Source organism: Vigna radiata, chromosome 8 (genome assembly GCF_000741045.1).
Source record: "Vigna radiata var. radiata cultivar VC1973A chromosome 8, Vradiata_ver6, whole genome shotgun sequence".
Classification (NCBI taxonomy): domain Eukaryota; kingdom Viridiplantae; phylum Streptophyta; class Magnoliopsida; order Fabales; family Fabaceae; genus Vigna; species Vigna radiata.
In genome coordinates, this window is record NC_028358.1 from 37,392,433 (window position 1) to 37,417,920 (window position 25,488).

At 34.9% G+C, this 25,488-nt stretch overlaps 3 protein-coding genes across 4 annotated transcripts in view; 2 read left to right on the plus strand and 1 right to left on the minus strand.

The window, feature by feature from the left end:
- The first annotated feature begins 930 nt into the window (after positions 1-930).
- LOC106771481 (glycerol-3-phosphate dehydrogenase SDP6, mitochondrial) lies at positions 931-6,956 on the plus strand. The gene is made up of 6 exons (XM_014657473.2): positions 931-1,481; positions 3,118-3,591; positions 4,219-4,550; positions 5,019-5,179; positions 5,322-5,580; positions 6,446-6,956. The coding sequence occupies exons 1-6, from the start codon at positions 1,118-1,120 to the stop codon at positions 6,743-6,745; spliced, it is 1,890 nt and encodes a 629-aa protein (XP_014512959.1). The 5' UTR covers positions 931-1,117; the 3' UTR covers positions 6,746-6,956.
- A 643-nt stretch (positions 6,957-7,599) lies between these two features.
- Positions 7,600-11,685, plus strand: LOC106771768 (putative ribosomal large subunit pseudouridine synthase SVR1, chloroplastic). Of its 2 annotated transcripts, none has more exons than XM_022785422.1 (9): positions 7,600-8,187; positions 8,269-8,348; positions 8,430-8,530; positions 8,835-8,907; positions 9,029-9,122; positions 9,229-9,277; positions 9,603-9,753; positions 11,105-11,160; positions 11,274-11,685. In XM_022785422.1, the coding sequence occupies exons 1-9, from the start codon at positions 7,692-7,694 to the stop codon at positions 11,332-11,334; spliced, it is 1,161 nt and encodes a 386-aa protein (XP_022641143.1). In that variant the 5' UTR covers positions 7,600-7,691; the 3' UTR covers positions 11,335-11,685. The 2 variants fall into 2 exon arrangements, with proteins under 2 accessions (XP_022641143.1, XP_014513249.1); XM_014657763.2 differs by lacking the exon at positions 11,274-11,685 and adding an exon at positions 10,317-10,373 and having other exon boundaries at positions 7,602-8,187; positions 11,105-11,164.
- A 240-nt stretch (positions 11,686-11,925) lies between these two features.
- Positions 11,926-25,488, minus strand: part of LOC106771767 (exocyst complex component SEC8) — a 40,650-nt gene continuing 27,087 nt past the window's right edge. Inside the window, exons 14-27 of the mRNA XM_014657761.2 lie at positions 22,126-22,253; positions 21,982-22,031; positions 20,313-20,413; positions 19,869-19,981; positions 19,564-19,671; positions 17,393-17,590; positions 17,199-17,284; positions 13,967-14,144; positions 13,790-13,867; positions 13,080-13,181; positions 12,883-12,957; positions 12,643-12,738; positions 12,506-12,555; positions 11,926-12,436 (exon numbers count right to left, since the gene is read on the minus strand). Of these exons, the coding sequence (XP_014513247.1) occupies positions 12,349-12,436; positions 12,506-12,555; positions 12,643-12,738; positions 12,883-12,957; positions 13,080-13,181; positions 13,790-13,867; positions 13,967-14,144; positions 17,199-17,284; positions 17,393-17,590; positions 19,564-19,671; positions 19,869-19,981; positions 20,313-20,413; positions 21,982-22,031; positions 22,126-22,253 (1,451 nt within the window). The 3' untranslated portion in view covers positions 11,926-12,348. The remainder of the gene's footprint in view (positions 12,437-12,505; positions 12,556-12,642; positions 12,739-12,882; positions 12,958-13,079; positions 13,182-13,789; positions 13,868-13,966; positions 14,145-17,198; positions 17,285-17,392; positions 17,591-19,563; positions 19,672-19,868; positions 19,982-20,312; positions 20,414-21,981; positions 22,032-22,125; positions 22,254-25,488) is intronic.

A 25,488-nucleotide genomic window follows, 5' to 3' on the forward strand; every position in this document is an offset into this window, starting at 1 on the left:
ATGAGATTAATCATAATGGTTTTATGCTTTAAGCTGCTTCACTTAATTATATGATCTTTTTGGAGAAGTGTCATGTCACTCCCTTAATTAAGATGGTAAAATACTACATTTGACTGACTAATAAATTAGTCATTTTGTCAATTGTTGACCATACCGTACATAAACACCAAAACCCTGAGCATCATCCAAGAGTTTTCTGGTCAGCAATCAAATAAATGAGATAATTTTGGAGTTAGTTGGCTTATTGATTAGTGACAAAAATGAATATGCAATGCCTGTATTGCGTCATATATCAATATCACGGATTCAACACCCTTCAATTGAAGGGTACCCTGCCCAAGTAGACTGAGTACATTATTGGTTGGTTGAGTACACAGGTCACGAGCCATAAAATCTTAAGCGGAAACTTCTCCATTTTTTCTAAAATAATTATATGTTTCCAGTAATTCCTTTTATGCCCATTTTACATTTTACATTATAAATGTAGTATCAAAACTCTCACTCCAAACATTTAATACAAAAAAATTAAAATTATTAACAGTTTTAAATGTAGCACCTTTAATTTCATATTAGGATCTCACTAATGATTAATTTCATAGTGGGAGTGTGATTGTGAAAAATGAGACTTATATAGTATTATTTTGAAATTCAAATTTCATAGTGAATATAGTTTTATTTTAAAATATGTAAAACTGAAATTAATAAGTATTGGTGTATATGGACACTTAGGTTTCCACTAATTTAAATATTACACAGGTTAATTTTAATAACAAAATTGAAGGTTGATAATAACTATAAATAATAAATTATTGTTAAGAAATAATTATAAAGTAAAAGAATTTGAAAGAAAAAGAAGTAATGGTCGCTGACCTGCTAAACTTGGGGAGCATAAAAAATGAGATTGACCGTTCCCTAGGTTGAAGTTGAAACACAAAAAGAATTGCTGGTGAAGCTTCTGACATTTGTCGCCACGCTGCACTTCAGTTCCTCTCACTTCCACGCTTTCGCTTTCAACTCCCTACCAGACCCACTCCATAAACCGTTTTATTTTTTCCTTACCCCGCTTTTCATTGCAACACACAAGCACACTCTTCTCTCTCTCTCTCTTCTCACCGCCATGACGCGACTCAGGAAACTCGGCGCCGTCACCGCAACCGCCATCGCCGCCGCGTACGGCGGGGCTGTCGTCCTGCACGATCCTCTAATATCTGCCAGCGATTACGGAGGTAATTCCCGGCTCGAGGCCCTCCGAAAGAAGGTGCACGACCCCGGCGCCGTCGTGCCGGCCAGGGAGGCGCAGCAGTCGGTGCTCGCAGCTGCCAGCAAGTCTAATCCGCTCGATGTTCTCGTCATCGGAGGCGGAGCTACCGGTTCTGGCGCTGCTCTCGACGCTGTAACCCGAGGACTCCGTGTCGGGCTCGTAGAGCGGGAGGATTTCGCTGCCGGAACTTCGTCTCGGTCCACGAAGCTCCTTCATGGAGGTACATTGTTGCGAATGGATTATGATTTGTTGATTTTGTGTCATGCTTTTGCAGTGATAGATAGAATTCTCGTTGCTTTTCTCTTAAATAAATTTGCATTAATGAATGCATCGTTGTTCGAAATCGAGAGCCTTCGGTGTTAAGGAACATTTTGAACTACCGTCGTCGGTGTGGTTTCTTGCAATATCTGACATTCCAGGAAATCGTGGAAAAATGTAGCGATGCTTTCACTGATATCAGTTGCTGTTGTGTTAAGCCTTGACGTCTCGGTGGTGTAGCAGAACCTTTTTTGACCTTTCTCAGTTTAACGTAGTTTATTTTTGAGTAATGGTGAGATATTCACATTCATTTTATACATATTATTGGAGTAAAATAATTATAATTTTTTTTTTGTATTTATATAAAAAATAATAATAAAAAATAGTGTGAAATGAACTTAAATAATTTGTTTGTGTCAAAATATTATTACTCTTTATTTTTTGTGGTTTATTTTGTGATTATCATTTGATTGTGTGTAATAATGTGTGTGAATAATGTATGTCGATGATTATGATTTTGAAAAAGGATTTTTTTAAAGAAGATGATAAAAATGACATACGCACATGGAACAACATCAATCTGTTTGAACTGGGTATATTCCAGGTTGGTCATTGGTGTCATGATTCTGAGTAAGTATTCAAGGCTTTGCTTACTCATATTCTTTTGCTTTGAGTAAATCAAGCACGAGTCTACCTAACAACCTAAGCTTTAAAGAGTTGGTACGTGGTATTGGAGCTTCTATAGTCAAATGATTTTCATTCTTCTAATCAAAGTTGAATTTCTGTAGATTATTATACATAAAACCATTTCTCAACCGTTCACCCAACAGTTTAAACTTTTAGAGGAGTTGATTGTTAGAACTTCACTTCTTTGTCCCATTGCCCCCGATTGCACCTTGTCAAAGCGAGGTTTTCGTGTTTAAGCACTTGTTTTTCCTTTCTTGTAGAGATTAAGAAGCATGGCTAAGGCCCTTGAAGATGGGGAAAGAAAGGAAGACAATGCATAATTCGTCATCAAATTTCTTCTTCATCAAGTTGTCTACTGCCTACTAGTGTTTTTATATCATTTGGAGTTCTTCCATGTGTTCACCAATCATCTGTTCTGTTGATATTCCCTTTGCCCCTTTTTAATTGTCGTATTAGATTTTCGTTTTTATTTATCTATTATTTTTCAAGTTGAAGATAATATTAAATACTCTTTTATCAATTGTACTATTAATGTCCTCCAATGTTTAATTAGTTCATACATACATATATATATATATATATATATATATATATATATATATATATATATATATATATATATATATATATAAAACATAATATAATATAATATAATATTTATTCTAATGTAAAAATGAAAAAAAAAGATAAAATAGGAAATCTTAAAACTGTTTTATCAAGATAATTTTTTTTTTGCATTTATCGATTTCTGCATATCTGGATAAGAAAACTTCAAAACAGACAGATAAAGATGAATGAGAGGAGTACTTTTTTTATACGTTTTATTAAATTATGCACTGTTTTACTTTTTAAGATTAAATTTTCTAAACATTTTAGCTAAATCTAATCCGTCAATGTTTGTTGTGAATTAGGTGTTCGGTACCTGGAGAAAGCTGTCTTTAACCTTGACTATGGGCAATTCAAGTTAGTGCTTCATGCACTTGAAGAACGGAAACAGGTTATTGACAATGCACCACACCTATGTCATGCATTGCCATGCATGACTCCATGTTTTAGCTGGTTTGAAGTAGTGTACTACTGGATCGGCTTGAAAATGTATGATTTGGTCGCAGGAAGACAACTGTTGCACATATCAAGATATTATTCTACAGAAGAGTCTGTTGATCTCTTTCCCACTCTGGCAAGGAAGGTAAATGATAGAAGTCTAAGGGGCACCGTTGTTTATTATGATGGGCAGATGAATGATGCACGGCTTAACGTTGGATTGGCTTGCACTGCTGCTTTAGCTGGTGCAGCAGTGCTGAACCATGCTGAAGTTGTATCCTTACTGAAGGATGACGATGGAAAACGGATAATTGGTGCACGGATTCGGGACAGTTTAACTGGTAAACATCCTTTTATTTCTATCTTTTGATAGAGACACTCGAGGTTTGCAATATGTGTATGTGTGTGTGTGTTATGTATGTATTTATTAGAAAATTTTGGATAATATATGTAAGTAGTTCAAGGAAACTTGGACTTTATACGTAAGACAACGCAATTAGAAGCATTATTGTCCTGTACCAGATTTTTATGCTCAATCACGTGTTCACAGCCTGGGTAACCCCCCTTTCTCTTAATGAAATAAACATATATGCCTTTGAAGTAGAACTGTTGGTCTCAGGTAAAGTCAAATGTGAACTGTACTCCAAGTTTTGCATCGTGGATGGATAGTTCTAAACAGATTTTTTACGTATAGTTTCCTTTGTTTTTATCTGTATGCACAAGGTTGGTTCACTTAATATGTAATCAACTGGCTATTAATATACTATTTAACGCGATTTCGAAGTGTCAAATACTATTTAATAGAAATTGAAAGACAATAACTTACTTCTGCGTGTGGGATGTATGGTAAAAACGTACACATTACAGTTTGGGACATGTCTTAATTTGTTAGTTTTAAGAATCGAAATTTAATATTAGTAATGTATAGCTTATTAGTTATTTTTTTTTTTTTATTTTACATGCTGCAGGCAATGAGTTTGATACATATGCAAAAGTAATTGTGAATGCCAGTGGACCATTTTGTGACTCTATAAGGAAAATGGCCAACAAAAATGCACAGCAAATGATTTCTCCCAGCAGTGGGGTGCACATTATACTCCCTGATTATTATTCTCCTGAAGGAATGGGCTTAATTGTCCCTAAAACTAAGGATGGGCGTGTTGTTTTTATGTTGCCGTGGCTGGGAAGAACGGTTGCTGGAACTACAGATTCTAATACTAGCATTACTTTTCTTCCAGAACCACACGAAGATGAAATACAATTTATATTGGATGCCATCTCCGGTTACCTTAGTGTTAAAGTATGCTATACCTTCCAATATAGATGACTATTTTAACTCGTTATATTCTCTGAAGAATTGATGTGGACACAACACATTGATGTGATGCTTAACTGACAAAGTTCATACCAAACAGGAAAAGGCTTTGGCTGGTCTTGTTGTGTTTTTCCTCTCTCTTATTTCTGATTTAGATTCAGAATTAAAAAATCTCATGGATATTGCTTGTTTGGAAATATGTTGGGTTGACAAAGAAAAAAGGAATACGTTTCATCATTTATATGTTTGTTTAATTATTAAATAATTTAATCTGTTTATTGTGGGAACCCCCTCCCTCTTTTATTGTTATCTAGGTTTGTGTTTGTAATTATTGATTAAATGATGCTAGTGAGTATCCACTTGATCTACATGTTTTTCTTCTTCGAAAGAATTAATAATTGCTTTTAATTCCATGCCTCACTGTTTGGTAATGGGGAATGAATAACGTTGTAGGTACGCCGCGGTGATGTTCTTTCTGCTTGGAGCGGCATTCGCCCCTTAGCAATGGACCCAACGGCAAAAAATACCGAGAGTATCTCAAGGGATCATGTTGTATGCGAGGATTACCCCGGTTTGGTCACCATCACTGGTGGCAAGTGGACTACCTATCGGAGGTAATTATTTAACGTGCAGCTAAAGTTTCTCAGTTGAAGTTTTTTCAAATGTTGTTTCGCTAACCAAGAATGTAATTAATTGTTGCCTGTCTCTCAGCATTCCAGCAACATCGGTATTATTCTGATCAAAATATGTTTTCAGTATGGCAGAAGATGCTGTTAATGCTGCTATTAAGTCTGGAAAGCTTTCCCCCACCAGTAGATGTGTGACAAACAATCTCCGTCTTGTTGGTGGTGAAGGATGGGAGCGTTCATCTTTTACAGTTCTTGCTCAACAGTATACACGCATGAAAAGTACACATAGTGGCAAAGTTGTTCCTGGGGTAATGGATTCTGCTGCTGCAAGACACTTGTCTCATGCATATGGAACATTGGCTGAGCGTGTGGCTGCCATTGCTCAGGTTAGCTTGCAAATTACTGTACATTCCTTATTGTCAATTTCTTTGAGCGACAAACATATACAAAAACATCGTAATGAAAAATGGAGTGTTTGATCAGTACCATTTTTCAGTTTCTAGTACTCGAATTTCTTTAATTACAGTGCTATGTTTTTTAGTTTTCCTCCCATTTTGTTTTTTATAACGTAAGCCTTAGAATTGAAGAATTTATTTATTCTTGTTTCATATTAAGTTTGATATTTCAGAACTTTAACAAATTATTGATACAGACATCATCTGTATCTATTAGGGATACGACATTATGGTCCAAAATAAGAACGCTCCTGTAAGTGACTGCATTTCTTAATCATGCACAAGAGCAGAATTGGAACACGAACATTTGCCTCTTCATATATATATTTTTTTCCTTTTCGTTATTATATTATTACATAAAAGATACACCAGTTTGTGCATAACTATGACATATTGGATGTGGTATAATTTTTCTTACAAAATTGTCAAAAATTTATGAGCTGATATCTATTATGGGATGCATGACGGTATGTATTAACCGATGGTTGACAGACTCAACTATCTCTGTTCATGTCATAGGGCATCTTAATAATAGTTTGGTTGCTGGTTCATGCGATTCGAGAAACTAAACAGAAATGGGATTAGAATTTTGTTGTCGACCTTGTTATTGGTGATTGTAAATAACAGTAACAGATCTATAGTATGATGATAATTATGCATTTTCTAACAATAAGGATCTGTGGTATGATGGTAATATTATCTATAAAGAAGCTTCATGCATATGTTATAATACTTCTAGTATCTTCGTTGTTTCACAAGTGGTGAAGTTAAACTGATTCTGTATTTTTCCTTTAAGAATGAAAGTTTAGGTAAACGACTTGCACACAGTTACCCTTATCTGGAGGCAGAAGTGGCCTACTGTGCTCGTAATGAGTATTGTCAATCTGCTGTTGATTTCATTGCAAGGAGGACTCGTCTTGCTTTCCTTGAAACTGATGCAGCACAAAAAGCATTGCCTCGTGTGATTGAGATCTTGGCAAAGGAGCACAACTGGAACGATGCAAAGCAGAAGGAAGAGTTGGAGAAAGCTACAGAATTTTTGAGAACTTTTAAATCCTCCAGAAATGCTAAGTTCCATGATGGAAAACACAGTTAGCTTTGTCCTTCTGCCTTTAGTTTACCTTTACCAATCATCTTTGTATTTTGGTTTTTTATATTGCGGGCTATACAGAATATAATTCACTTAACTGAAGCAGTTTCGGTCTAAAGTTGACGTTTTATTGAAAAAGTAAATGAAATAAATAATTTTTCTATCTTTTCTATTTGAATAAATGTTATCATTTTAATAAATAATTCTACTTCTGTATAATTACCAATGCCCGGACTTCTACCTAAGGATAATGACGGCAATATCAATATTAAGGATAGCGAATTTTATATTTTTTAGACAACTTAAACACGTTGAATATCAATTGCTTTAGTTTAATTCTTTTTAACTACTTGGTTGAATAATACAATTTAACTTTATTAATTTGAATAAATTATTTTAATTATTACTAAATATTTCACTTTATTTTAATATTAAATATATTTAAGATCTTAATTACATTAATGAATGATATTATAATATATATGATGGTTGAAATTATTTAAAGATCAAAGTCTCTAAGATTTTTTCCAAATGTTTGTAAAGTTCAATATTGTAGGTCTTTTCTTCTTTTTTATTTTTTTTTCTCTCATCATAAAATAGTCATGTCAACGTTCACTGGAAAAACAATTAATAATGATTTGAGAACAAAAGTCGAATAATGTTAGAAATTAAATCCAAATGACATTGGTTGAAAAAAAAAATCTCAGCTAACATCAATAAAAAAAATAGTCTAATTGACGTCAATTAAAAAATGGAGTTTATCATTAGAAAAAAAAATATTGATTTTAATAATTAAAACTCTAACTAATACGGACTAAGAAATAATAGAAGTTTACATTGACAAAATATAATAAAAAAAATAGTTAAAATTGAAAAAAAAAGGTTTTAAATAAGTAGAAAATATCTGAAAAAGCATAAACACTGTTTATCCTTCTTACTTGGGCAATCGAAAATGGGTGCAACAACTGGCATTGGCGCACTCTCTCTGATTCACTGTTTTTCCAAATCCCACACGCTGTCTTTTGCATCCTTCCGCACTCTACCTCGCCTCACGTGCTCCTTCTCTTCCTCCATCAATTTCAACATCTCCTTTGCTCCCTCTAAGTCCAAGCCCAAGCCCAAGCTCAACCCCGACCTCGACCCCCAACCCGACGTCATTAGTGAGCCCGATGGGCCGCTTCTCATCCCGTGGATCGTCCGAGGCGAGGACGGAAACCTCAAGCTCCAATCCGAACCTCCACCTAGCCTCCTCAAGGCCATCGCCACCGCTCAAACCGGAACCAGAAAGGACAGTAACCAAAGCAAAACCACTGCCGCCACCAGCAAACCTCAAAAGAATCGCGCGACGGCACCGCCGCAGCATTCCAAAGCGGCGAGGCGGTTCTACAACCAAAACATCAAGGAGTCCTCTGGCGCGCGTCTCAGCAAGGTCCTCGCCGCATCCGGAGGTGAGTTCGTTTTGGAATTTGTTAACGCTGTTGCAAGATAGTTTTGACGGTTACGGAGTCAGTTACTGTGAATGTTTTCAGTTGCGTCGAGGAGAAGCTGCGAGGAGCTTATCTTTGAAGGGAAAGTTACGGTGAATGGTTCCGTGTGTACTACGCCTCAGGTTTAGTTTGTTTGCTTTCTTCAGTGATTTCATTTTCTATGAATTATGTGAATTTGAAGGTTTTGATCGTTGTAAGTGTAGACTAGAGTTGATCCTGCGAAGGATGTTATCTATGTGAATGGGAACCGGCTTCCCAAGAGGCAGCCTCAGAAGGTTTATTTGGCCTTGAACAAACCGAAAGGGTATGTTGAGCGTTACGGTTTGTGAAGAATTTTTTTTTTTTCCACGAACACTTTGAATTGATTTTTTTCTTGTAAGGTAATATCAACTTAATTACTTACAGCTTTTTCAGGGAACTTAGGTAAGAATTTTATAGACGTGTATACATTGATTTTAGCTTGCTGGAGAAATTTAATGCATTTACCTCTCTATATTTTTCTCCTTTAAGGATTTTTGGAAAAACTTGCCCAAGCACTACTTAGAATGTATGCCTACTTTGCCCGAACTGAATTTGTAGGTGATGCAAATGCAATTGCGTTTCCTCAGGTATATATGTTCGTCTGGGGAGAACGAGTCTAAATCTGTGATAAGTTTATTTGATGATTTTTTGAAGACTTGGGTACGTGACCCTACGAGCTTTATTAATTTGTATTTGATTGATAGTAGATTTTTATTTTGATCTTAAATAGTTTAGTTCGGGCATTGGATAACTCTTTTTGACATGATATATCATTTTCCAGGGTAAAAAGCATCCGGGGGTACCCACACCACGGCTATTTACTGTAGGGCGCCTTGATGTTGCTACTACTGGGCTAATTATTGTGACTAACGATGGTATGCGATTTACTTTGAAAGCAGTTTTATTTCCATTCTATTGTTAAATATTTTCTTAAACAAGAACAGTTCATCTAATACTATACGCAATGATGCTTGTTTACAGGGGATTTTGCTCAAAAGCTTTCACATCCTTCGTCTAATTTATCAAAAGAGTGAGTAAATGAGTTTGGTTAGTGACTGTGTGTGTCTGTAAGGTTCTTGGGGGAACACATTGTGTACAGGAAGTTTGGGTCAAATGATTTTGATGTTGTGTATTTCTGTTTCATTGTGTTTAACTGTTTACCTGCTCTGAATGATTGAAGTTAGATTCTCTTTGTCCCATGGCAATCATTTCCTAATCTGACACTGTATTGTATAATTTAATGTATGGTATATGTTATTCTTTAGGTGTTTATATTTCTAGGACCAACTGACCAAGAAAGTCCTGCATTCAAATAAAGTCTCACATTCTCTGAAACATCTCGTTTGTTATCTCAGATACATTGCCACAGTCGATGGTTCAATTTACAAGAGGCACTTAATAGCCATAAGTGAGGGAACAACCATTGAGGGTGTCCATTGTGTACCTGATGCTGTGGAGTTACTTCCACGTCAGGCAGATATGCAAAGAGCTCGTATTCGCATTGTGGTAATTATCTTTTTTGGTCTGCCACATCAGTTACATAGTGTCTCAATCTCAATCTATTTGTAAAAAGTTAATGAAGTTGCCTTTTTTATGCAAATTTGTGTTGTAGGCTATGGTGCAGCATAGTATGGAACTATTGAGTTTGTTATAATGCTAATTTTGGTCATTCTGGGAGAGTGAGGAAACATAATCTGAATTCTTTATCTAATGTGAAATAATAAATAATTAGAACTTCGGGCATAGAAACTCTCAGACGAAGGAATTTAGCATATTAATAATGACAAATCTTGTTTCCCTTTTATGTTTCTGAGTGTTCAATAGTATCTTGGAATATAAACACTAAACATATCAGTGGACTATTAATGTTAATTTGTGCATGTAGCATGGGAGTATTGGTATATTTTAAGCAATAATGCAGGATATTGACATCCTCACCATCTCAAAATGGATTTATTTTAGTTGGCTGAATTTTCAGCATCTACTTTTTGGAGCATGATGTGAGTTTTCTGACGAATAGAAGACCTAGTTGACGTTTGTTTGCTACAATTAATTTTGTGTTCTCATAGGTCCATGAAGGGAGGAAACATGAAGTTCGTGAACTTGTAAAATGTGCTGGACTTGAGGTTAGCTTAAATCATACATATGCTGGTTAACTTTCTCCAGAAGCAAAAAAACACTAAATGCTTAGGAATATTCAGTATGTGAAAATCGTGAAATTTAGTGAACCCATTTCCTGTCAAAATGGACATCGTTTAGATTTTTTAGGAGTTTCTTTAATTTTGTTAATTGCGAGTGGCATACCTCGCATAGATAATTAGATATACAGAGATGCTATTATATTTTTTCATGTGAGTGTTGTCTAGTGCTGATGTATGTTCTGGCTATATCACATTGTTGAAATTGTTATATCTTCAATTCAGTATCATGCTTTCAGACGAATCACATATACCAGGTGGACTCTCATGACTAGATAGCACTTTTATGATTTGGGTTATGATAATTTATCTCAGTAGAAAATGAAACATTTCTGACCATAATTGAATATTTACTGTGTTGTCTGACATTATTTCTGTTTTGTAATGTAGAGTAAAAGCTCGTAATGTGACCCTGCTTTATTTTAAAATCCATCAGAAAAGTTAGACCAAATCAAAGATTTTTATCACTGCTTGACACACATCATTTTCCTCCTTGTCTTTCGTTATATCTGCTTGTGTTTATGGGTTTCAACTTATGGTCATTTTAATTATGGAAAGTTTCCATGTATGATATTTACATTTTAATAACATACTAAACGCTTTCTTATTTTTCTCCTTCATGTAAATGACTAACTACATGCATTGGTTTCTTGGTTCAGATTCACTCGTTAAAGCGAGTACGTATCGGTGGGTTTAGACTTCCACCAGACCTTGGGTAACTGTCATGCATCCTATTTTCTTTAGTTCTTGAAATTGTCTTTATTTGGACCCAATCAATTGAATTCGCTGGTAGGTGAATTAAAACATTTTTCTTCTGTTTTGTTTCAGGTTAGGAAAGTATATTGAGTTAAATCCAACGAACCTTAACGCATTGGGGTGGAAGAGTTAACAAATACGCTTCTAAATTATTGGAGTTAAATATTTCTCGAGCTTGCTTATTCAGATTGGAACAGCTCTGATGCCATTGGTGTTCGTCAGCATTACTTGTTTGGATTTGAGCTGTTGAATTCTGATACCTGGTGGAAATGATTGGGAGATCATTGAACAGTGTTTGACGTGAAGCCAATATGCTGTAGAAGAACTGGGAGAAGATTTTAAACTAGTGCTTAGGACAGATACAAGCTTTTCCTAGTAACGTGAAACCCGGGAATTGGTGATATCTTTATTGAAATCGTTGTAAACGGTGCGTATTGTCTATAAAATGACACAAGTTTAACCTAGAAGTGGTCTGTTCAAATTAGAGGACATGTTTTGATTACTGGAACTCTAATTTGAAAAAAAAAAATTGATATCAGTGTTTGCTTTAAAGAATTTACATTGCACGAGAAAATAATATAGTCAGTTGCCATAATATGCAGGCCGTTAGTTTTCTTCCGTGCGTTTTCAGTACTCTCAAATTTCATGCGTTAGGAATCTTTACAGGATGGATGTGTCCCCTCGGATTTTGCATTAATAAGTTCAATATAAATGCAAAAAGATCTTAGTCAGATAAAACTCCTCGACAAAACTTTATTTACAATAAAATAGGGCACACGATTGAAAGTAATTGTACAATATATTTAGCATGAAAAATATACAAGTGATTTTCAGGTTGTTATTAATATCGACTTGAATTAAATGCTCTTCACACCCAAACTCAAGACCCAAAAAATAGAGAGCGAGCTAGCGAGTAACACAAGGAAAGCGGCGGCAACCAAAATTGATATCACCATTACATCACTAACAATTGATAGGAAGAAAGGAATTGCAATCAAAACCACTTTTCACTGGTAGTCTACTATGTAAGTTGTAAGATCGGCATTGGTTTGTTGCATCAGCATTCATAAATATGAATGAGAAATATAATTGATGTGACGACCCCCAACAGTCCAAAAATTCTGGAATAGAAGCGAAAGAGAACTTTCTACGTGGATAATATTTCAGATACTCGATCCTGTGCATCAGGAGGAATTTCCCGTCCTGGAACCTGAACGTTAAGAAGGTTGCTATACCTGTAGAAATATTGTGTCAATAGAATTCAATAGAAGTGTATTAACAAGAAAAATTTGCATAAAACTTACTCAGCGCGGGTGAACAAGTGCATATGTTCTGTGATGAAGGCAACCAAGGCCTGTAACAGAAATAGGAATACTAATAAATAAGATGACATGAAAAAAAAAATCTAACCAAAGTTGAGTCATTAGTTATGTTGACTTGCCTCAAATGGCATGTTCAATAGTTCATAGTAGGTGCGGACTCGATCCAATCTTTGTTGCACTGCTTCACTATTTATGGATGGAATAGCTGCCAGTGCCTATACCATCATCCAAAATTTTTATGGCTTTCAAATTTCGTTCGTGTTTTTTACATTTACCTAAGTTCTAATTCTATCTGAATGTACAGTCTCATATACTTGAAAATTTAGTTATATGCAACATCACCGAGAAACTTTAGTTACCTGTTCCAATGCAATAGCGTTTCGACAAATTTGCTGAACGCCAAAAAGATTTATTGATTTCATATCCGCCAAAGCCTAATAAGTAAATAAGAGAACTCTATCATAAGCAGTGAAAGAAAGGAAGTGATAAAACTGATTATACTGAAAATCAACTCCAAATCCAAACATTAAAGAATAAACTGTAAAAAGTATCATACCTTAAGAAATGCATTTGCGGCAACCCCACAAATTCCACCAAATAAGTAATTCCGCTTTACATTTGAAATAAAAGGAGCTATTTCCTCATCTCTTCGAGTTATCTGCGTATTCCATTAACAATTTCCATTTTAAGGAAGGAATCAATGGGATATGGAATTTACAAGCATCAAAACTCAAATCACGGCAAGGCAAAACCTTTTGTGTATACAGAATAAACACTCAAGCTCCAATACCATATACCGACAAGGCTATAACTTTCATGTCCAAATTTTAGCGCAATGAACTTACCATAAATTTTACGAGCTTAATTATAAATTTACTCCGCATTACTTCGTAGCATTTAAAAACTATTGTTCCAGGACCTTATCCTGCTTTTCTTGATTTTGAATCACCCAGGGGCAAATAATGTTTAATTGATTTGCCTCATAAATCTGACTTAGGTTGATTTCATGCTAATGAAAAAATTTAACTAATTTCATCAATTGTAATTATCCTTAACTTTGATCAATTTGACTAATTCATTAAGCATAAAATAGGATAATCATAAATCATCTCCAGTCTGCAGAAACTGAGAAATAAGAGAAACCATATTGTCTTGCACCATTACTTTATTCTTGGAATGACCAGCTGTTCACTTCCATGTCACTCCCAGAATCCACCTAAGAATCTTCACAGGATAAAAACAACACACAATGATAGAAAGACACACCTGTGAAGTGAGCGAAATGATGAAGTCATCCGGCTCTTCCGCATCTTGGTCATCCAAGTATTCCGTATTTGCCATTTCCTGCTCAAAATATTGATGCTCAGTTAAGTTTTGACATTATCGACTATCAAATTATTACTCGTTTCACAACAGGGGCAAATAAACTCGCAAGTGACAAACCTGCATATGGAATATTGTCTCCAATTGCATCTCTATACGTAAAACCTTGAGGCAATCAATTGCTAGTTTCCTATAATCTTGAGCAAATGAAGCTAGACTCTTTGGAGGAGCACTGTCTGAACGACTGTGATGGTCTTTTCCTCCATGAATTAGTGTTCTCTGAGTTGTCTGTCCAAGCCTGCAAATTTAACAAAGAATTTAAACACCACAAATAATGCTCTAAATATTTGGAGGGATCTTTGAGCAAACGATGCTCAATTTCCCTCATTTGTGAAACTAGTAAAAAAAAACCATCTCACACTTCTCATCAAGGAAAGAAAATGGTATTATATTATATGATTCAAACATGATATAGGTGCAATACAGTTCCAGCAACATGGATATACAAAGGAAATATTGAATGCAAATTTGAAAATATAGACTGTTCCAGGGCATTCAAGATGCCTTGGTCTCACCCTCCCAGGTCTCCATACTCAGTTTCACATTACCCTTCCCTTCTTTTTCCTTTCATCATGCTCCTAACTCAATCTTAGGCCCTGCCCTACCTGTCCAGACCAGGTTGTTACATCAAACTCTTTGTCCCCATTTCTCGCTAAGTTGTGGCTCAGCGTATGGGGTATTCTTTCAGAAAGTACTCTGAATGTGTGTCACATTGATTATGACTATAAATATTAAGAGTATGAATATCAGCTTAAAATCTCACATCCAGTAACTCTTGGCAAAGAAGATCATTAAATAAAACCTATTTCAACAGTCATAATCCATTTTCCCCATCAGAAAGGAAACTGTAGTATACGATATAAGAATAAGAGCTATACAAAGTAGGGCAATATGTCTAAACAAAAAAATAACAGGAGAAAGCCAGCAAAAAAAAATTGAACACAATGCTGCCACCATATTACTGTTAGGTATGTCAAACACCATAGAGGACAGACAAGTGAAGAAATGTCTCAAATTTAATGAGGTAAACATTTGATTCATAAAGATTGTAGTATCTTTAGCTGTAAAGACCAAACTAAAGAAAAAGTTGCTTTTCTTGATGCAACCCAATAATCAATTATACAAAGTCGAAGAGAAGACTCCCCACTAATAGAAACCATACCTCAGTCTCATAAATACAGAAGACATAATCATTCTGAAAATTAATGCATCTCAAAAGTACTTTTGATGTAATTACATTCGGTTAAGAAATAAACTTTAAACATAATCCAATTTCATACAACCAGCTTGTAAGACGAGATTTACACCCATTGATATACTCTAAATTGATCTTATCTCTAACTGATTTGTAACTTCCAACACACCTTCCTCACATCGAGGTATATATATATCTCAAGCGTAAGACTAAACATTATTAAACGGTCTAATTGAATCAACAGACTCAACAAACAACAAATTTCACTAGGATAAGTTCAAACCTAGCTTTGATGGGTCTTTCGAGAGAGGATTACCAGATAGATACAACGCCAATGAGACATGAGCCCAACCCAAAACCTTAAGGTGATGGGTTTATGGATCTTCATCCTTATATGGTGTTTAACTTTCTCATTTTTACTCAACGTGAGACTTTGACTTACACTTGATTTCCCAACAATATAGTGGGTCTTTCAAGGGAAGATTACCTAAGAGATATAACACTAATGCGACATGAGCCAAGCCCAACCCAAAACCTTAAGGTGATGGGTTTGTGGATCTTCATTCTTATATGGTGTTCAACTTTCTCATTTTTACTCAACGTGAGACTGACTTACACTTGATTTCCAAACAATATATTGGGTCTTTCAAGAGAAGATTACCTAAAAGATATAACACTAATGAGACATGAGCCAAACCCAACCCAAAACCTTAAGACAATGGGTTTATGGGTCTTCATCCTTATATGGAACTCAACTTTATCATTTTTACTCAATGTGGAACTTAGACTCACTTGAATTTCCCAACAATATACCATTGAGAGGATTACCATGGAAATACAACACCAATGAGATATGAGCCCAACCCACACATAAAGAATTGATACCACCTCCAACCCAAAACCTTAAGGCAATGAGTTTATGGGTCTTCATCCTTATATGATGTTCATTTTTCTCATTTTTACTCAATGTGGGACTTAGACTCACTTGACTTTCCTACAATCTCCTCAAGTGTGAGTCTCTCCACATTGACACTTCCCCTAACCTGATTTTGATATCATGTTAAGAAATGGACTTTAAGCCTACCTCAACCATACAAAATCAGTTTGTAAGGTGAGATTTGCATCTACTCATACTCTAAATGGACCTTATCTTTAGTCAATAGTCAATGTGAGACTTCCAACATACTGACAAACCTGGGACACCGTTGAATCAAATCAAAGAAGCACACAGGTTAGAGGTTCACAGGTTGTAGAGTCACTCACAAGTACAAACCTAGCTAGATCCAAGGGAAAAAATCACACCCAGGGGAGGTTCTCACAAGAAGTTTCACATTAGATAATAAGGAGCAAGGGTTCTTAGCTGCCGGGGGGATCCACACTTTCTTTCTCTCGACTGAAAATTGTTTGAGCATTATTGGCGGTTTGCAGAATTTTACCAATCTTACAAGCAATCCCTCCACAATCCCAGCAAAGCAAGTTTCTTGCTGGGAGTGAAAGTGTTCCACCACCCACAACCTACAGATCATGGAATCTACAATCTAAATTGCAATACTGACAACACTGCATATATACTTACTGTTGTAATTAGAGAAGATTTATTTAGAATCTTCCTAATTAGAGAAAGTAGATATACAATCTTTTATTTTATTTTGTTTCCTAGTTTCTCTATTTCCCTTTTTAGGAGAATTAGATTGTTACAAATAGAGGATATGAGAATGTATTTTCAATCAATTCTAAATAATAAATTTCAATATTATTTTCTACTTGGTATCAGAGCTATGGTTAGAGCCTATCCTAGCAATATTTGTTGGGCATATTGTTCCACCCGTTATTGGGCCGTTATCGAACCATCCATTAATATCTAGTCTCACGCTCGAGATGTATATACCTCGGCGTGAGGGGGGTGTGTTGGAAGTCCCACATCGACTAGAGATAAAGCCATTTAAGTGTATATAAATGGGTGCAAACCTCACCCTACAAGCCGGATTTGTAGTGTTGAGTTAGGTCTAAACTCACCTTCTAACACTTACTTTATACACAATAGTTCAATATGCAATTAAAACACTATCTAAATTGCAAAACATGTAGAAAATCCACCTTTCAATAGAGTCTGCAACATACTCCAATGAGTCGCTAAGGGATGCCAACAAAATAAGTTTGTTGTCATCATGAATCAGGTTTTCCTGGAAAAAGAAATATAACAGTCATTACTACAAAAGCACAATAAATAGGAAGAAAACTATATCAACAAGGAAGCACAATAATTTTAGTATAGTCCGAGAAAATCAAACCTGCTTAATAGGACGCAAATTTAACAGTAATTCACTTAGTTCTGATTCAGCCTCAATTGTTTCAGCATCAGATGAATTACTTTCCACATTAAACTGACCGAGCAGATTTGGTAAATAAGCACTTGATGAGTCGAGTCTCATCAGTTTGTCAATATCATGCCTCCCAATAAGCATATAACTCTGCTTCTCAAGAACAGCCTGTAATATAATTGATTAAAATGTTAGAAAAAAGTGAAGGCCACCATGCTAGAGTAAACAACTATTTATAGATATGTCAATTATCAACTTTGCCAAATGCTTAAGCTATTGGGTGACCTAACAAGACAATTGTTTAGGGAAAGCATTGGCCCATAAATTTTATGGGGCTTTTTGAGACCCTCCATAAATTATAGAATGAACAAAGCAGAGCTATAAAGATTGGGTCAATCCTCTCCTCGTGAGCTAGCTTGAGGTTAAGTTAGATTCATCCCAAATTTAGGACGTTAGCAGCCTATCCTAGATGATATTAGGTTACCCTCAACAGTCCAAATATGTGCCTAGCTCCGCAGTTTTTCCTGTGTAATTTACTTGTCTTCAGCTTTCCCAGCACAATAAAAAATAAAACCAGTCTAGGGATTGAGGTCTCATGATCTGGCTTTTAAGTTTGAGCGAGGCCCAAACTAATCAAAATGTTTAAACTAAATTCAACATAGCAAAAGGAGTAGGGATGTTTATTGAATTTTAGAAAATTTTGGGGGTCCCAACAGACAATTCCTCATGTAACAATTAGTATGATCCGTTGGCTATCCCTTGGGTCAAAGGGAAAGGAGAAATCGCTATGGGTGGGAAAACTTAAACAAACTGAACTGTCAAATAATTGTACCATATTATACTTGTACCATATTATACTAAAAATACCGAACTATTTACAATAAAATTGAACTTAACCATTTTATAGTTCAGTTTTAAAGATATGAACCTCAAAAGGTGCAATTCAATTAATTGTTCATTAACTTAAAACTATTTTGTTGATGAAACACATGGTAGCACATAGACACATGGACTAAAAGTCAAGACAGGTCAGCCCAAGCCAAAGGTCGAGATTGGCCAAACTGAGCCGAAAGTCGTGACGGGTTGACCCAAGCCATAGGTCAAGACAAACCAAGCCAGGTCGAAGATCAAGACAAACTAGGTTGGGCCACGATCAAAATTTGGCTGAATTCGGCCACAAGCGAAATTTGGTTGAATTTGACAACGTTGGTCATTATCAAACTTTGGTCAAATACGACTAAATTTGATCAAATCAATCATGAAAATAATATGTCTGAATTTGACCAAGTAGGCCTCGACCAAATTTGGCTAAGTCGACTTTCGCCAAAATTTGGCCAAATTCGACTCATTCAATCCCAACTGAATTTGACCAAGTTGACATTGATCGAAATTGGCCAAGTCGACCGCGATCAAAATTTGGCCGAATTCAGATGAGTCGACCTTGACCAATATTTGGCCAAGTCGACCACGGTCGAAATTTGGCTGAATTCGATTGAATCAATCACAACCAAAATTTGGTCGAGTCGGCCATGACCAAAACTTCAGTGTAGTTTAATTTTCTATAACAAAAAATAGTTCTGTTTAGTTTGTTTGAAAAAATTTTCAGTTCAATTCAATTTAGGCAAACTACATTTTGGTTCACAATAGTTTTTGATAGTTCAATCCCTTGAGATGTAACTTTGAATCCATTGGATGGCAACAATAACAAGATGATGAACTTTTTGATAAGAAATGGAGGAAAATGATGAATTGTTACCAGAGATATAGTCTCAGGCATCTAAATCAATAATCCATGGACTATGACCTTCCACATTGTTAGATATTGTTAGTCACAATATCTAACAATATCTTACATTTACCATATTTATGTGTACTTACTATATTTTCGTATATTATTTTTCATTATAAATAAATTATCCTATGTGTATTTTACACACCAAGGAGACTAGCTCAATTTTCACTATATTCAACTTGGTATTTAGAGCTAGGGTTTATTTTTTCGTATATTTCTAATAATGCTTCTATTTGTGACTGTATTCTCTGTTTTTGTTTATATTCCTTAAGCAGATCAAATATCCTTCATATTTGGGCAATTCCATTCAAGGTTTTTTTATCCAAAAAGAGAGAAAAAAAAAAAATACCTCCATGTATGCAGTCCTACATCTTTCGTAAGTCCTCTCCAGAAAAGTTTGCACATACTTCACTAGATCATTAGCAAACTTGGGCATTGCTTGTGCCCAGCCAAGCACCTACAATAAATTAGATGAAAAAGTCAGGGAACGCATCCATTTTCTATAATCATCAGTTGAAAAACAAATCATCATGCATAATGAAATAATGTCCTAACTCAGAAACTACAAGACTAGGTATCATATCATCTCCTCAGCTAATATAGAAGAATAAAACATCACATTTTTGTATGATTACTATCCAAGTTAAAATTTACCTCCTTTGTCAAGTGATCTATAGTCAATAATCCTTGTAACACAGGGCGACCCTTTTCAATTGAAGGAGTGTAAGCAGTAGCCACATGTGCCCTTGGACGAAATGCAGCTGGACCTATGTTTAGATGTAGAGATCAAATCTTAATACAAACTTATGGTGGAGAAATCTGAGGGCATATACTAATCTCTCTGCCATACGCCCATTCCATATTTTTTATCATAAAATAAGAATTATTTTCTAATGCCTGATTTATTTTAATTTCTAATAACATGTCTATAAACCAAATAAAGTGTGACAGCATATCAGGCAAAGCAAACTACAAATTGACACTACGATTTAGATTTTCAAAAAAATAACTAAGAAGCACAGTAGACAAAATTAGGAGCCAAGCATAGTGCTCAATAACGGATACAAAATCAACAGTCAGAATAGTATAAAGACTTGCTTGATATGGCTTGCTGTACGCCTTTTCGGTAGTCCACAAACATAGTTGGTAAAAAGTGGTCCTTCAGAAAGTTCTCCACAAAAGCCAGCAAACCATCATTTCTGTAATTCACAAAGTGGACAGCACCACCAGTTAACATTAATAAGTTATATAGCAACAAAATTTGAGCTTGAAAAGAAGCATTATTGTCATTCAAAATCAAATAGAGAATATACAGTAAAGATACATTAAGCATGGTACGCTAAAACAAGATGCAAAATTTAACAGCAAACTAATTGAGAAGCAATCGGAGGAGTAGCTTCCAATTTCATTCTATTTCCTTACTTTGACTAGGGTTAGAAGCTATTGGATGATTAGGGTTAAAATTCTATTATTGGATTAGTTAGGTAGGCTTGTATTAATAGAGTTACATTAGTATTTAGCCTGAGTCATACAAAAAATAAAAAGGTCCCAGAGATTTGGGTTTTACACACGCCAAATGAATCCAATCTCACATTATTCAGAGCATGCTACATAAACTATTACTTTTAACAGTATTAGAGCTTCTATAACCAAGTCTGCAGAGTTCCATACTTGCGGCCTAACTTTCAAACTGTAGGAGATTCTGGAAATCAATTATAATGGACATTCTGTATGCCTGTACCTCTAAAAATTTCTATCAGAATCATATAGGGTAAGGGAAGAAAGAGAAAAAAAGATGGCCAACAATGTCCTCAATACATATTTGACCAATACATTTATGTTTATAACAATTCAAGAATAGGAAGGAAAATGATTTAAAGTAATGAATTCAACTCCTCTTTGAGCAGCAGCTTACTTTAATGGACAATATTATGTTTACAGGCATAACAAATGGTGCATATAATGAAACATCAACTGTCGAAGAGCTAAAAAGCTCAGAGTCTACTGTTGTTGAAGAACAAAAGATGCTTGGTAGGATATGGCTGTTACTGAAGAGAAAAACTGCTAGGAGGGCACGACAGTAGGAGATGTTCAGAAGGTGTAATGACTTCTGAAGACAATAAATGCTTTGAAGGTGTGGTGGCTATTGGAGAGAAAAAATGCTCAGAGGGTCGGCAGATGTTTGAGTGCAAAAATGTTCAGAGGGCATGGTTGCCGAAAAGGAAAAATGTTCAGAAAACTGAGTGTGTAGTGGCTGTTGGAGAGAAAAAATGCTCCAAGAGTGCAGCAGCTGTTGGAGAGTAGAAGTGCTCTGACAGTGCAATGGCTCTTGGGGAGGAAAAATACTCGGATGGCACATTGATTGTTGTGGAGAAAAGTTCTCAGAGGACATGACAGCTACTAGAGAGGAAAATATGCTCGAAGAACGCAGTGGCTGCTTGGCGAGCAAAAAATGTTGAAGTGGGTATTGTTCACCCAAGAGAAAATGTTAAGAGTAACAAAGTTAGAGTCAGTGCGTCTAGTCATGGCCTAAAAATTAATTCGTGGCAACATAGGTCAATGAGATAATGCTCTATACCATAGACAGGACTTTTTGTAATTGTGTGTTGTGTACATACAAGAGTATTCTTATTTATTTATTATGAAGAGATAGTAAAAAGGAATAAAATCAACAATTAATAAGGAGAAATATTTCCTAAGAATTTCCCTATTTGATGAAATCAAATAAAATCATATCTTTCATTGACTACAACATTTTTTAGCTCACCCAAGTTGGGAATACTTTGTTGGCAGCATTGAAGCAATTTTATCTGTGAACTGCACAACAAAGTCAATAACCCAGTTAGGAACAAACATTCTAAGGAATGTGATCAAAACTTTACATGACTGTAGAAAATTAAATATGTAACACCTGAAGCACAGGTCGGTATATGGATGCGGCTAGATAAATGCCTTCCTCAGGCAAAACTGCTGCTGAACCATAACCTTCTTGGACATTGGGACCCTTCCTATTCCAACCTTGGCGTACAAGATCAACTCCTGAATGTTATTGCAACCAGCCACAAATGTTGAAAAAAAGAAGAGATGAGCAGCTTAAAAAACAAGTAAATGATAAAGAAAAACATGAGTATATATCATATGACAAACTTGTGTTTTAGAGACAATGACTTGTCACTAGAATAAAAACTGCAAGTTGGAATAAAAATAATTACTAGTAAAATCAATGACATTACAAGAAACTTCCATGGATGGTTTACAAATTAAAGTTAAACTCTGAATAGTAAACCGGTAAGAGTTTGATTAATATAAAATATTTTAAAATATTTATAAATAACAATAATTTAATATTTATAATGTTATAAATAATTTTTTTATTTTTTACAGTGTTATAATTATTAGTTTATCATATTATATATTTTTAAATACATTTTTGTCTAAAATTATTAATCTTTTATCATAATTTTAATTGATTATAGTTTATACTTCACATAAAAAAAAGTTGTGGAACTTAAATGTTGGCCCAAAAGTTCAGCATATTAAAAGGGAGGTCCAATGGTCCAAAGTAATAAGAGGTGATTAAAACTAAAAAAGTTAAAACCCTAATATGTTGTAGCACCGACCCTAAAACTGAGGTGGAGAGAAAACTAAAAATAGTGAGATATGGCAAAGCGTGGAGGAGAATCAAAAACAAAAGCAAGGTGTTTTCTTGTTGGTGCAATAGGCGAATCAACATCAACATCCAGAGCAGTCAGATTGTTGCACGAGAAAGCCAATGAACCATGAAATCATTCCTTAGATGCGTTTTGCATATATATTGACCTAGAAACAAACAAAGTCCGTGGCATTTCTAGCTAATTTCTAATGTCCAATTGAGCTTGCTTAATTGCCTCTAAACTTGCAATTTCACCCGAGTTTAACCAAGTTTGTTCAAGTTTACACGAGCCTATCAAAAAACGATTCTATCTACGAATTAAATCGGTTTAGGAGTGTGAGAACGTAAACTCGTGTTGAGGATTTTGATAACCATGCAAATGACACATGTACCAGGTCAGAAATGCATACTATAGGAATGGAGAATCTTCACAAGCTGAAGAACAACCATATAGAATTGTAGACACTAGACACACAAATGGCCAGGAAGTAAATGTTACCTAAATATCAACAATTACTTGTTTATGTTCTATCAAAAATTACTTGCTCTTAAACATTAATAATTTGCTTATCCAGGATCAAGATAGTAGTAAGATTCATACTATAATATATCACGTTTATTTGACAGTAGCTTTAACTATCACAAATGTTAAACAATTACAAAGGAACATAGAAAACATAACTGTGAAACATTCTGAGTATTCTGACAAACACAAATTACCTGCTCAAAAACTTACGAATTCCAATTTCTTTAACATTGCAATTTTTTCTTTGCCATCAAATAAACCACATAAAACTCCCAAGAGCCTCTTTCTCTATTTAGAAATAGAATTTTTATGCAGAAAAATACATTGTGAGGAAAAGACATCCTCTGGAAAAAAATGTAAACACAAAAATGAGAAACTAAAAAGGCAGCAAGGCTACCCAATCTCTCAGCAAACAAGAAACACTTGTCCTGAATATTTAATGTTATTATATAACTAATAATGTGTAAAAATAATGCAGAAAAAGATATTGATACTCCAAAGATGAGGCATAAACCATAACTCAAATGATAAATATATCAGAGTTACCAGTGTGTTCTGATATTTTAAACATTCAAGGTGCATCATTTTAGGTTTTACCCAATACCAATTAATAACATGTTCATCCAGTTGATGTAGCAATAAGCTGCCACTGAAAGACAGTCAAACCAGATCTATTCTTTTTATGTTAATAATGACCAGCACAAAGTTAGAAATCAAGTCATTTGTACAAAATTTGTCCTCAGACTCAAACAAAGTCATCTCCATCATTCAGAAGAAGGATATAGAGACCAAGGTGTTTTCCACATCCCTGAATCTTAATTCTAAAGTATGACTTATTTGGACAATACATGTATCTTTCCAAAGCTCAATCCCATAAATATTGTAAGTTAATCTAACTAAATTGGAAAATCCCATCAAGGAGAGCCTTCTTTAGTACATTCATATAAGCGCACATCAGTAGTTTGCATTGTTAGTGCAAATTAAGTTGCATCAAAATTGTATAGCATATCTTAACAACTCCGAACCTACATCACCATGATTCTTTCATCCAATTAAAAAGTGATTTAAAACTAACTCAAACCTAAAAAATTGACTTATTAGGAGAAGATTACCCATCACTGCCAACTATATATTGTAATTTTTGACACTACCTTTAGTCTATGTGAAACTTGGGTTTTTCTCAATATACCTCTCAAGTCCAACACTATTGGGCTTGGTACGTGCATATGAGTAACCCTTTTAATAGATATGCGATACGCCCAGATATTTTATTATAGAGTGGTTTAGGTAATGTGGGATTTGGGTTTTTCTCAACACCTATGTTACAATTTGAAAATTCATTTTACTTCTTCCATAAAATTTATTGTTGAGATATTTTAGGAAGTTTTAGATTTGATTCCTATTGTTTTAAATTTTGTATATTGGATGTATCTTGATTTTATTACAAGAACATCAATCCCATAATCTTAGGGATTTGTTGCCTAGAATAGGCAGTGACTTATTTATCTATCTCACAATAGATCAAATATTGCTTTTGCTGTGAGTCTAACTATTCAATTTATGCATCAACCAAAGAAAACACATTTACAAATAGCTCTCAGAATTGTTCAGTTTAAAAGGGACACCAAGAAGAGAAATTTTGCTTAAAAGAAGCAAGAATGCTAGTCTTGAGGCATATACTAATGTTGATTATGCAAGTTCAAATATAGATTGGAGGTCAACACACCTTCCATGCTGGAAATCTAGTAACTTGGAAGATTGAAAAACAAAATGTGGTAGCTAGATCTAGTGTCGAGCAGAATTTCAAGCAATGGCTCAAGGAATATGTGAATTGTAATGGTTGAAGATTATATTGGAAGACTTAAAAATAAAGTACCTATGAGGTTATATTGTGACAATAAATCTCCAATCAGCATAACTCACAATCCTATATAACATTATAGAACTAAATACATTGAAGTGGACAAACATTTTATCAGAGAAAAGCTTGGCAGTGGCTTGATTTGAATCCCATGTGTCTACTCAAGGACAACTTACTGACATACTTACCAAGGGGTTAAACAACCGTAACTTTGAGAGAATAATATGTAAATAGA